The 14,264-nt window shown below is 42.2% G+C and overlaps 1 protein-coding gene across 1 annotated transcript in view; it reads right to left on the bottom strand.

Moving 5' to 3' along the window:
- The window catches only part of LGR4 (leucine rich repeat containing G protein-coupled receptor 4), a 102,555-nt gene that overhangs the window by 23,020 nt on the left and 65,271 nt on the right, over positions 1-14,264 (bottom strand). The window contains exons 3-4 of the mRNA XM_059406765.1: positions 4,874-4,945; positions 3,548-3,619 (exon numbers count right to left, since the gene is read on the bottom strand). Of these exons, the coding sequence (XP_059262748.1) occupies positions 3,548-3,619; positions 4,874-4,945 (144 nt within the window). The remainder of the gene's footprint in view (positions 1-3,547; positions 3,620-4,873; positions 4,946-14,264) is intronic.

The following is a 14,264-nucleotide window of genomic DNA, read 5'->3' as shown; positions in this document are numbered from 1 at the left end:
TCTTTTTCAGCCTTCTAACTAAACAAAGGACTATTTTGATCATTTAGTTTGGGGACCAAGAACAACACCATATGAAGTTCCTTAAGTAACACAAGAAAATGACTATTTAAAATGTTTAATGAGAGACGCCTGGGTGGCTCAGTTGGTTAAGCAGCTGCCTTCAGCTCAGGTTATGATCCCAGTGTCCTGGGATCAAGTCCCACAACAGGCTCCTTGCTCGGCAGGGAGCCTGCTTCTCCCTCTGCCTCTGCCTGCCACTCTGTCTGCCTGTGCTCGCTCCCTCTCTCTCTGACAAACAAACAAAAAAAAGAAGTTTAATGAATCTGGCTCTGAGGGAGGTAAGATGGCTTCCTCCCTGTACATCTGTCCAAGGTCAGAAAGTGTATAGAGGTGACACAGTCACATGTCTGGGAAGGAACTCATTCCAATTGATTCACTAAGGGAGTCTACTCAGAGTCTACTCAAATAGTTACGGCAAGTAACAAACCCTATGTTCCACAACTTGGCATTGTGGCAAAATTAGCTATTTAATATATTTCTCACCTTAAACTTCTTTTTAAACTAGAACTTCTGAGTGGGATCAGTCGGTTAAACGGCTGCCTTTGGCTCAGGTCATGATCCCAGAGTCCCAGGATAGAGCCCTGTGTCTGGCTCCCCACTCAGAGGAAAGCCTGCTTTTCCCTCTGCCCCTGACCTTGCTCATTGCTCTCTCTCTCTCTCAAATAAATAATAATTTTTTAAAAAATAAAAATTAAAAAAAACCTAGAAATTAAATGAATGCCTCAGATACTCTTTATGACATTAGATACATTTCTAACGTTTAACCTTTACAGTGTATAATATGCTTTATAGTACGTATTTTTTAAAGATTTACTTATTTATTTGAGAGAGAATGAGAGCGCACGCAAGTAGGGGCAGAGGGAAAAGGGAAGAGAGAATCTCCAGCAGACTCCATGCTGAGCACAGAGCCTGGGGCTCGATCTCATGACCTGAGCCAAAATAAAAAGTCAGATGCCCAATCAACTGAGCCATCCAGGTACCCCTTTATTGGTACATATTTATTTTATTTTCACATTAACTAGGAGATTATCTAATCTAAATGAAAAGCTAACCTAATTTCCAGAGATGTGTTTTGGATGCAGTTAAAAAATGGTTTTATATCAGTAAGCAGAGACAAGCAGCTCAATCATTTTCAATCAAGTCTTCTGCTATTGGTGTTTCCTACAAAAGCATACATTTAAAAGTTATTTCAGGGGCACCTGGGTGGCCCAGTCGTTAAGCCTCTGCCTTAGGCTCAGGTCATGATCCCAAGGTCCTAGGATGGAGCCCTGCATCTGGCTCCCTGCTCGACTGGAAGCCTGCTTCTCTCTCTCCTACTCCCTCTGCCTGTGTTCCCTCTCTTGCTGTGTCTCTCTCTGTCAAATAAATGGATAAAATCTTAAAAACTTAAATAAATAAAAATAAAGTTATTTCAAAAGGCAATAAAAAGAAAAACATATGGGACAGGTTAATAGATTACTCAACTATATGGTATGATTAAAACCTAATTTTGTTAACCCAGAACATATACATGTGCTATCTATTACAATTTTTTATTCAGAGTGACTCTCAAAACTTCCATACACATGAGAACTTCCTGGGGAAGTTTTTTTAAAAAATATAGCTTGCTAGATCTTACCTTTAAAGAGAAAATACCAATACTTCCAAGATACAGCTTAGGGGTCTGCATTGCAGGTGGTCAAAGGGCCACAATTTGACCAACCACACCTTCCTCCCACTGTATTTGCAAATAGGCCAAACAGTGTGCATTGGTATTTGTTATTCTAGGAGAAAGACAAACTAACCAAGTTCTTTGTTTCAAAGAATACTTTTTTTAAAAAAGGTAAAATAAGATAAAGAATATTTTTCTATTACTATCAGACATTCCGATCACCTGGTTATGTAAACTGGGTAAACTAAGAATCAAAAGAAACCACTGATAAAATAGATCATCATTACTATTAGTAGATTCCACAAAGGTTTCTTGAACACCTACGACATGTCAGATATTGTTACAAGTGCTTTTCACAGATTGACACATCTTCACATACGGCAAGCAATGAGCGTGCTGCCGTATGGAGAATTTTAAATAACTTGCACTATCTCACACAGCTAGTTTAAGTGGCAAAGCGGGGATCCCAAACCAGACAAGCCGGATAAATAAGCTAGCAGCTTTTCTTAATCTGGCCAAAAGGCAGATTGTAAAAACCACACGCATCAGTTCAGTGCTTCTCGTTGGATCTTCCAGTCCCAAAGATGAGAAAAACTAAAGTTGTAGCCCTAACACCACCAGTTTATAACATTCATTCTAGTCATTAACAAATATGTTTATTTAATATAAAAATTCATTGTTTCTTCAAAAGCTTCCATGGATTTTTCATGGTTCTGGTGATACCACTGCTGCCTACCTGATCCACCGCCGGAGCCTTTGGCTCTGGTCAGGATCTCAGGGTCCTGGGATCGAGGCCCGCATTGGGCTCTCTGCTCAGAGCGGAGCCTGCTTCTCTCTCTCTCTCTCTCTGCCTGCCTTTCTGCCTACTTGTGATCTCTCTCTCTGTCAAATATATAAATAAAACTTAACAACAACAACAAAAACAACAGTGGAAGCAGTGACCACTGTCCTCCAGTTTCATATACATACATGCATACACACTCACACACACACACACACACACACACACACACCCAGGAAAGAATGTAAAAAAGAACAAAGTGAAGTGCTATACGAAAAAGCTTTTGGAGCACTTGGGTGGCTCAGTCGGTTGAGTGTCTGACTCTTGGCTTCAGCTCAGGTCGTGAGACTCAGTGCCGTGTAGGGCTCTAGTCTCAGTGGAGAGTCTGCTTGGGCTTCTTTCTCTTTCTCTCCTTCTGTCACTACCCCTCCCCCTGCTCACTCTCACTCGCCCTCTCCCTCTCTCTTCCTAAAATAAATAAATCTTTAAAAAAAAAATTGAAATTAATAAAAACCAAGCTTTTGAGCATGGTGAAAACCCAGAACTGAAAACTTGAACACTCCACATAAAACCAAACTCTCCTCAAAAAGAAAAACTTGGGAAGAAGGCAATACAAGAGACTAAGCTACCACCCAATGTGACTTCAAGGTCCACAGATGAGAGATTATAATCAATTTGGTCTGATTATCATTACCACCTAAAACAGAAGCCTCTCTGTAACTGTGACCATCATGGCGTAAGACTCTAGAACTTCTGTACACATAACTGGTTCTAAAGAGGTGAAGATCACCTGCCATAGAAGCTTCTGGAATCATAACTAACCGTGTATGCTTGTAACTTTTCTCCCAGCGTCTGAGATAAGAGAGGAAGTAAACTGAACCACCTCATTCTCTCTCACCAAAGGGTGTTTTGGTAATAGCTCCTACTCATCTCCAATTTTATCCCAGGTGAGAGGATAAATCTTCCCTTTTCCTGGGATTCCAGTTCTTCACACATTTAGCAGCCAGAGTGGTCTACTCGTGATTTAGGATACAGAAAACCAAAAAGCTACTTACAAAGACTGCAAAGCACTCAGTCCTCGAATGGCTTCACTGGGAACTGTTTTCAACTGATTGTTTTGCAGGGTTCTGGAAGGAAATTTTTGGTTAGTGAATAACAGGCAATTGTCACTATTCTTTTCTAGAAAAATTCAGAACGTTTTTACCCCAAAAATATTTCCAATGGCAGGAAAGGGGGAGAGATCAAGGTGGAGAGCACCCAAGGAAGGAAAACTGCAAAAAAGCCAGAAGCATTTGCTATGAATTCAGAAATGAAACCTGAGCTGCTATCCCTAAGCCATCTCTTAACACAGACCTACTGGTAATACACATTTCCAGGGGTGTTTCACTCTTAGGAATTAAAGCACCCTAATTAATGTTTGTCACCGTAGAGACTGTTAATATTAATTAGGAAGCATAACAAGTTAACTGAGAGATACAACAAGCAAACCTATTGGAATCCCTAGTGCCTTTTCAAATTGGAACAAAGCAGAGCCCAGGAATATAGACCTTGGGTCAAGCCAATTTTTCCAAGAAGACAGCGATCCTGAGCTCTTAGGGAGCAGCAGACATGTCCTCAGTGAATGGTGGGCCAGAGCCGAAAAAGAGCTTTTGAACGGTGTAACAGAGAAGAGAGGCATAGACCAGTACCAAAAATGAAATATTTATTATTTTTGCCTAAAGCCATTTCTAATCATATTAATAAAATGACTGCTTGACATGAGTCATAACCACAGAATGGCATGGTAAAAGCCACATATAATTCCCCGAACCAGGGGTAACTTGCGGAGAGTTACCCAGCAAGCTAGTGGCAGAAATGGGGCTGGTAGTGAGTTCACCTGTTCCCCAACCTGCCCAACAACCCCTAACCACTGCCAGGAATTTATTTCCTGGTCCCTCACAGACTTTGTAAATGATAGGCATCTTAATTCCTTTTAGCTTTAAAACGATTTTAACATTTTGAGTTTTTGTAAGCCTTTTTTTTTCCCCTTTAGGGTCAGCTAATTCAAAGTTCTTACAGCTATACAATAAGTAGAAACAAAACTCTACTAGTAAAGTTTAAATATGATTTTGATTCAATCCATTAGCCCCACAAAAAAGCCTAATACATTCAACTGTAATGCAGTGAAGGTCAGAACACCTATTATTTAAAGTTTTAACTTTTGTTATCTAGACCCAAGGTTGCCTAAATCAACCCCCGCCTCCCACACTACCCATTGGCCACTCCTTAAATCTTTTAATCCTGAACTAAAAGAAACTGTGCTTACCCTAGCTCCAAGCATGTTGACTATGCAAAAAGAAAATACACAGCCAGCTGCGGAACTCTAAAATTGCATTACTTACAGAACTTTGAGTTCTTTCAACCCAGACAAGGCCTTTGGGTGGATAAAAGAAAGGTCGTTGCCAGCCAATCGTCTAGGGAAAAAAGTAGCAAGAAAAAAAAATAGTAATTCAGGCTCTTAAAAATTCAGAACTCACAATAAACTAATCTGTGATTAAAGCTCTATGTTAAACATTTCTCAAGTCTATCTGACATTAAACATGGACTTAAACCTTTGCTAAAGCGATCCCAAGGTTCTTCCAATGAGATAAATGTCTGTAGAATTTTTTTTAAACTCCCAATACAATAATTCAAACAGGCACATTTTTATTCTGGTGAGGTCAAGCAAGCCAAAACACATTAAACCAAATTAAGTTTGCTATTCATGGTCACTCTCTGCAGCTTGCAGTGTTTTCCAAGTGCCTCATAAATACAGACCACTGGTCAGCAGGCAGGAGTGTTTATACAGATCAGAGCAAACCAGTCTGTTTAGGAGGAATGCCTTCTGGAGGCAAGTCAGCCTGTTATCTCTCCATTACCAAGGGCCGCATTTTCTGTGCAAAAGGGAAGCAAAAAGTGAAAGTCACTGTAATCGTAAATTTCCAAGCAAAGGCATGTGTGTGTATACACACACACACACACACACACACACACACACGCACGCGCGCGCACATATGGTTTTGGTGGGGTTTTTTTAAGACGTTTTCCTTAAGAAATTTTAAAGTGACACATTTAACTGGGAGTAAGAGTGTGGAAAGGATAAGAACTCTTTGGGTCCTTTGTAAGAAGATATCTGAGCCCACAATTTCTACTGAGCCCCACTTTCCTTCCCCTTTTCCCAGGCACACAGAAATGGAAGAAAAAGTTAAACAGAGGACTTTAGGGAGAAGAAGCAGGGAGTAAGGCAGCAACTCATGTCAGTAACTTACAAACAGGAGAACTGAAGGAAGGTTTCCAAGCACTGACTTAGAAATGAGAGCTGTGTGCCCACATGTTAAACACAGGACTGTCCCAGTTTCCTGGTTTCACCAGGGGTACTCTCTCAAACAAGATTGTGTATCTGTAATTTTTTTTAATGCTCTCTCCCCCTCCTTGTTTCTTAGGATCACATAGTCATCAAGTCATTAATTCCTCCTTTAAAGATTCTATTTTCATCCCTTTCTCTTCTCTCTGCAAGCACCCTACACCCCCGAGCTGTATTCATCAATTCACTCATTCACTAAAGAGTTTCATTCATTAACAAGTATGAGTGTCTACTAAGTGCCAGGCCTAGGACGTCCTCTTCTCAGACCTCCGCCCCACCCCCACTTTCTTAACTGACTGAGCCACCCAGGCACCCTGCCTCTGGCACCCCTACTTTCTAATATGTTCCTCTTATATACCCTGATTTTAGGAACACAAAGAAAGCTCCTTCATTTGAAGTCACTGAGGTCTCAAACTCTACCTTTTAGATGCATTATTTTCTCTGGAACTCTTTGTCCTAGTTAAAATGCAAATAGCCCTGGAAAGGACAAAGTTTGATCCTCGCCTCGTATTAACATAGAAATGTGCCCTGAAGGTGTGTATTGGGCAGGAGTGATGGGTTGCAGGTGAAGAACCAGAGGACTCAGAAACCAAGAGTGCGTACATAAAATTATTTCTTCCATTGCAAGGATCATAGTGCTGTTTTCTCAGGCAACACCATCGGTGTAACACAGGGTTCATGCCCCTCAATGAAATGTCTTCTAAAAAGCCTTCTTGCCACACGCTTTGATCTCATAAGGCACCCAGCACTTTTAAGACTTCCCAAAATCCAGCCTCAAAATAGCTTACTTTGTACCACCAGTCTCTTGGCCTTTTACCTCCTAGGACGCACCTGATGTAAAATGAGGGATTGGAAAAGACAGTTCTAATACCTCCTATTTCTCCTAGCAATCCTCTAGGTTCTAGAATAGTCCGCATCACCCCTTGTCTTTAAATGCTTCACCTCACAACCTCACCTTTACTCCCTGAAAACCCAACTCCAGCTTTATATCCCATGAAGACTTCAGTTCTCATGAACACATCTCGTGTGTAAATTCCGAGAACTCGTAATTAAACACAGGCTCTATTCTATAGGTTGTTTCTGGCACATTAGTCTTGTGGGTCAAGTACAAAGAGTGTCCAGAACAGGGCATCTCAGACTTCTGTGACTACCCACCAACATGTCAACTCATTAGTCAGGAACTATTTTCTCAGAATTTCCCCCTCGAAAATGCTTGCCATTCCAATGCCATAGCCTCCCAGAGTCTACCTTAGAGCAGGCTCAGAGTGAGCTTTGTCAGGGGACTTTCTATGTCTCAGATCCACTAATTAATAATGCTCAGACTTTCTATGTCTCAGATCCACTAATTAATAATATTCCATCAATAATGCTGAAGGCTGAAACAGAATGTTTAAAAGATCACATTTTTAAAAAGCAAATTAAAAAAAAAAAAGTCAAATTGTACCATAAGGGGCAATAAATAGCCTTCTTCCCTCCCAGGGCTGCAAGCAATGAGATGACTATGACTGCTCCTCCACGTTATCTGAAAGATGTGCCTTAAAGTCTGGGGGGCCTGGCTGGTTCAGTCAGTACAGCATGTGATTCTCCATCTCGGGGTTATAAATTCAAGGCCCATGATGGGTATAGAGATTACTCAAAAATAAAATCTTTTAAAAAGGGGAGAGAGGGTACTTGGCTGGCTCAGTTGGAAGGGCAAGCAACTCTTGATCTCAGGGTTGTAAGTCTGAGCCCCACATTGGATGCAGAGATTACTTAAAAATAAAATCTTTTAAAAAAGAAGGATTAAAAAAAAAAGCTCAGGTCTACTAAAAGATAAAACTATTACAGAGTGAAGTTGTTGTAGGAGTCTTTCTTTCTTCTTTCTTTCTTTCTTTTTAAATTTGTCAGAGAGAGAGAGAACACAAGCAGGAGGGAGTGGCAGGCAGAAGGAGAAGCAAGAAGCCCAATGTAGTAGTGACCTAAGTTGAAGGAAGACATTTAGACCAACTGAGCCACCCAGGCGTCCCCTGTCATAGGATTCTTAATTTTTTGCCTCTACTATTAGTTTTAATGTCCCCATATCTATCGGTTTTCCTTGAGGAGTTCAATCTATTATACTAGGGATCATGAAAGAGTATTTTACAAAATAACAAAGGAAGTGGCAAAATGCAGAGCACCTGATTACCTGTACTTGTCAACAGAAGAGAGTGTTGAACCACATTAGCCAGGATACAGATTTCCAAAAATCTCTGCCCCCTTTGAAGCCAAGGGAAAACTGAAGCAACCTAACTTCAGAAAGTATCCTCTTATCATTAATAGAAATGACCAACTGAGCTCTCTGTATGTGGCTTCTTCTGAAATTACCAGCCCACTATCTGGAGAAACAAACACTTGGGGATGTAGCACATGGCGATGATGGAGAGCAAGAGGGCACACTACCGTGCACTGCCGTGATTATTTTGTTGCTCACTAGAATACCATACCCTGTGGCGCCTTTAGGAATGTTATCAACCCAGGCTCGCCATGCTGCTGTGTTCATGAATAAAAAATACAACAGCTTAGAAAAGGCTCTACAGATCCAGCAATCACATGCCCCAAAGTCTCATCCCATTTTGCAGCTTTCATGAGCCAGTATCTCTTATAGGAGACGCTGGGGATGCTTCACATCCCAAACCTCAGATCCGGAAGACAGCAAAGTGAATAAGGAACAGGGTTAGGGACAGAGTCCCAAAAACTCGGAAAGAAAAGAAACCTATATAACAAGCCCACAATAGTAGCAGGCACCAAGATACATGGTTTATAGACATTCTTCCATCTTAATCATCTCATTGCTACAGCCCCACTTCTCTGAGCTCCTGAGGGGCTGGGCGCTGCGGCATAAGTCACGCTGACGGGAAGTGGAGTAGCCAGCATTCTTGCCTGTCTAGCTTCAGTGCTTATTCATGTCAGTGGCTCCAGTGTGTCACCAAGAGGTTGGGAAATAATTCCCAGAGAGGTGGAACAGAGTGGACTTGGGCTAGACCTCGTTCTGAGTATCAACAGCTCTCTACCAGTGCACTCCAGCTCCCAACCAGGGACTCTGGCATTAGGAGCTCAGAACTGCAACTGTGGAGGAAATCCCAACAGACCAACAGTGCCATCCTTCCCATAGCCAAAGACGACCAGTGGGAAAGGGGGTAAGAATGGGATGCCTGAGTGCGCCCAGGGTGAGAGCAGGCCCTAAACTCACTGGGACTTTATTTAGGACGTAGAGTATTCTTGGTTGTGCTTCTTTAAATGCACCTCTCATGGAAAAAGAGGTGGCTGGTCCTGAGGAAGAATCCACAGTCTCCCTCTACTAGCAAAGACCAGCCACCTCCCACTCCATACCTGGGTTAGTCTGTGCCTGACCCAGCAGTTTTCTCAATGTCTCACTTCATGAGGACATACTGGCTGGCCCCAGAAAACCTTTTTAATTTGCTAAATGAGGATATATGGATATCTACTATTACTACTCCTCCAATGGCTGTGAAGACCTAAGGGGGCAAATAATCATTAGTGTAAGAACAGAAAGGTGACCACGTTCGATTTTCTGCGTGCTAGGGGTATAGGTCCCAGGCATCACTTCTTTTCCCTCTGTACCCTGTAGCTCCTGTCTCCAAAGACCAAGAGCCTCCTTGCTCGGTTTCAACCCATTCACTCTTTGACTCTTTCGGCTGTCACCTGACTCTAAGCCCTCAATTCCCCTCCACCATCCACTGGCTTACTGCCATGAACCTGCCCAAGACTCCTGCCTCAACCACTTAATTATAATACTGTGAGAGCTAAATCTTCAAAAAGCACAACTCTGAGAATTTTCCCAAAGGCTTTTTTTCCCCCTGCTGACTTAGCTGGAACTTCATTATGGGTCCTCCCTTCCTTTCTTACCTGATTCTGCAAAGTTGCCTGTGTCCTACCATTTAGCACACCGGGCTTTTCCACCTCTGACTCTTTGGTCACACTTCCTTCGCCTGAAATACCCTGACTCCAGTCTCTGCCAAGTGAAACATTACTCATCATTACTGTCCAAGTTGGATACTACTATGAATATGAAACCATCACGGTATCAGCTTCCTTTGATTCCACTGGTACTTAGACAAAGCTCTCACCAGGCACCTCTTCTTTTGCTTCTCGTTACTAGAAACTTGTCATACCTCCTTAAGTTGTATTATATGTCCCTTATGGGCAGGGACCTAATCATTTTGTACTCTCTTGCATGGGACCTTATGTGTAGCAGACACTCTGTATTTGCTGTAATGCCTCTGCTAAGCCCCGGTAGGAGTCTGGATTTCACTGCTTCTTAAAGAGTGGGGAAAGCTTACTGTTTACCTTCTCTCTTCTGCATATTTTCTGCTCTTGCTTCATTTCTGCTCCCCTACTGCCCTTCACTCTCCTGACAAGAAAGAACTACTGGGCTAGCTCTTAATGTGCTATGGCAACAATTTTCTTTCTTAACATCTGCTGGGAGTACGCTTTCTTAGGGAAGGGTGGGGGTTGGACCTTAAACACGGGAACACCAATCCACTGGTCAACAGTATTATCTCAACACACTCTGAGTTGCGCACATGATCACACAAAATTAAAACAAGTCTAGCAGGACTTCAAATGGGGACACAGTCTACCTCAAGGCAACTCCTATTTATTCTGCTTGTTACAACAGTCTCAGAAGCAGAGAAAGTCTGGGAGGGGAGAGACAGACAGAGGGTGGAGAGGGAAAGAGCAAGCCATTAGACTTCCGCTCTCCCACTGGATCTGGAACCCTTCCAGGAAACAGGATACAAGTGGCTCAGTGTGTAATGTCATTATGAATCTGTTTTGTGCACATTTATTATTCATAAGGTCCAAGGTTTCACATTAGCAGCTCTTTCCAGGGGAAGCTAGAGTTTTCAATTATATCCTCTCTTTCTAATGCATATGCTACATCATATTTTCAATCTGCTGTCCGTCCCAGAAGGGGGAAGCAGGAACAGCGCTGGTTAAATGGGCACTGGCCAGTGGTGGGTATGAACAAGTAGGCCACATTTCAGTGTGTAATCTGCACCAGAGGCTTCATGCTTTCATGAAATGTGCTGAATTAGACTGGGATTTCCTCACTTGGGAAGCAATTTAAAGAAAGGAGAGAGGCAAGTGTGGAACAAATAATAAAACAGTTGGTGTTATTTCTCTAAGAAAGGCCTGGATTTAGGTTTCTTCTGGCCTATTACAGAAATTTCACTGTAGCCATTTGGCTGGAATTCCGGCCAAGAACCAGTGGACTAAGGTCTGTAATCTACACACAGACTAGACATAGGCACCCAGCCGGGAGGAGGGCAGACGAGGCCTCAGGAGCTTGCAGCAGCTGTCGTGAGGAGCCTGGCGTGGAGAAAGCGGGAGCTGAAGCAACTGCCGCAGTCGGGCCCAGGCCGGAAGCACGCGAGCACACAATAGAGAGCTGTGCTGGAGGCCATTTCTCTACCACACGACGGAGAGGTTGGGGAATAGAGGACAAAGGCCCCCACCCATTTGTGCGCCTACCTTCCCTTTTCAGAAGCGGTTACCAGTTGGGCTAGCACTACGCTATTGTCAAGTTCCGGCAGAAAAGTACTTGGTGCACCCCCCTTCCCTTTTGAGCTATATTCATCGACCCCTTCCCCAGGGTCTCCTCTCCTCCCTCACCACTTCCTTCTGTACCGATGTTTCTCCATCCCACAGATGAAGCCGCACATAGGAACTGCCAGATGACCCCCAATTACATCCAGGCTGCCTCTCCTGCAATCCATGAAATTCTGTCCAGCGGGTGGGTCAGCACAGTGTCACGCTGCCTGCAAAGTACAACAGACACAAGCACGGGCCCAGGACACCGCCTCCAGAGAAGGCATTTCTCGTTCAAGACTGAACCGAGCAAGAATGGCCACAGGAAAGTGTCTAACAGGAGGTGTGAGGGGCCTCCTCTTAATAAATGTAATTTGAAATCCACAGGTTCTAAAATGTTGCAACACATGACTCTAATAAAAGTCCTCGAGCATGTATTTATTTACATGTTAAGGCCCTACTGTGTGGTTGGAACTCTACTGCCTCCTGTGAAAAATAAAGACCTCAAGAGGTGCACTGGTTTCCATTGATGGATATTTAGGATCAATATATATTGACAAAAAGTTGGGACGCCCAGGTGGCTCAGTTGGTTGAGTGTCCAACTCTTGGTCTGGGCTCAGGTCATGATCTCAGGGTCATGAGCTTGTGCCCATGTTGGGCTCTGGGCTCAGTGGGGACCCTGTTTGGGAGTCTCTCCCTTTCCCTTTCCCTCTGCTCCTCCTATGTGCGTGCACTCTCTCTCTCTAAAATAAATACCTAAATCTTTAGAAATATATGTACATGTATTGACAAAAAGTAACATCACTGGAGCACCTCTTCATTTTTATTATCCTACTCTACTGGTCCTCATTATCACCATCTTCCTGTTGTTTTTTTAAATAGAACAAAGTGCCTATATTTCCTTCATGCCTTGTCCAAGGTCCTATACCACAGCTAAATAACATAAATCCTAGAAATAAATCAAGGTAAATAAGTAAAATAATGTAAATTGCAGAAACAAAGCAATGTTGCTTTGTGTATTTTCTATGAATGGCTTTAAGGGAAACAAAGGATGTAGTTATTCTCTGAGTAAATACAAGGGCTAACAACTAAATAGCTTCCCTTGGACATTCTTCCTATCAAGGTTAAATAAACTTCATCTGACAGTGTTTCACTCACCCTATTTCTTCACATACCAGAAAGTTTCATATCTTCATTATAACTTTTATGGAAGTGCACATTAAAATGGAATGTTTAAAGAACATGCATGTATTAAGAACCCTGATTAGAGAAATCCCCAAGGTTTTTAAAGTACATTTCCCTCAGAGAAGAGGAAAATTATTTCATATATTTACTTGAATATACCTACATGTATCATAGGTAAAGCAATAAAACCCTGGCAATGGTTACATTTCCTGAGAGAATTATCTTGACAACTTCTGGCAATAAACACACACAATATCCACTCATATGAGGAACTATGCTATAGCTTTTAAAAAGTTTTACAACTCACATCTACCAGCAAATATTGACTTTCGACTACAGGCCAAGCACCATAGGTTTGGCAAGGTAAGTACTGAGTTTTCCCAAGACACTTCTCATTTCATTTCTTTTAAATAAGGATAATTCATTAAACATAAAACTTTAATGGAATTTAGTTTTAATGTAGTCTGATAGAGTTTCTGACTGCAATCAATTCAAAATAAGAAGAAATCCTTTGTCTTAACATTCCTCCCTCAATTTCAAGCTCAAAATTGTGGTTGTCTTCACCAGGTCATATGGAAGGGTATGACAACAGGACCCAGCCTTAGGGAAAAGTCAGAGGAGCTGGAGAGACAAGTGCACATTGACATACCTTGAGTGCAAAATAACAGGGCACTCAAGCCAGCACTTCGTGGAGAGGAGTACAGAAAGTGCAAGAGGAACTTGGAAAAGAAAGACCAGGGAAGGCTTCTGTTGGCAGAAAGGGCTCAAAGTAGACCCGTATGAGAAGGGTAAGATATGAAGAGAAGAGAGAGGAACCACGCATATCAAATACTGATTCATGCCTTCCTGGCAGAGCCCTGGGTTGTTCAAGTATCATTTCTTTCACATGACACAGTTCCATGAGTAAATCACGATTGGTTTTAACCAATAATACTGACCCCATTCTGGTGACTTGGTTTAGGGCTAGACCTGTGAGCCCAGCTCTGGTTACAGGAAGTCTGCGGAGGTTTCTTGGAAAGGTAGCTTTCTTCCTAAATGGGGATTCAATAGAAGGGTAACTCTCTTCTCTTTCTGGGTGCTAGCATATCTAAATATACTATGTGAAGTGACTGAAACCATGGTGCTACCCTTAACGGAGCAGTGGAGTAGGAAGAGAGAAAGTGAATTCTTGAAGATGTGACCTAACTCCATTAACCAACCCTACAAGAGTTCTACCACATGTAGGTCTTCACATCAGACAAGATAATACATTCCTTTATTGTTGAAGCTACTTTGAATTGAATTTGTTTCTTACACCCAAAAGTACTTTAATTAATTGTCCAATCAATAACCTTTCTTCCCTTCTTACCTGTTAATAAAACTATGATTTTGGTCTAGACAACAATAAGCTCAGTTCAAAAGCCATACTTCCCAGCATCCCACTGTTAAGTGTACCCATGTGACCAAGTTCTAGTCAGTGAGATGTGTGAGCAGAAGTATTATATGGGAGGCTTAAGATGGTTTCTGGAAGCTGACCACTGGGAAATACCCACCTCCTTCTTTCCGCCTTCATCTTTCCTGTTGTTAAGAACTGGGTCAGGATGGCTACAGCTTATGTAGATAATTATTTTATGATCTTGACATGGTAGCTATAGAAT

This window comes from Mustela nigripes, chromosome 1, assembly GCF_022355385.1.
Source record: "Mustela nigripes isolate SB6536 chromosome 1, MUSNIG.SB6536, whole genome shotgun sequence".
NCBI classification, from domain to species: domain Eukaryota; kingdom Metazoa; phylum Chordata; class Mammalia; order Carnivora; family Mustelidae; genus Mustela; species Mustela nigripes.
This window is presented reverse-complemented; position numbering and strand designations above follow the sequence as displayed.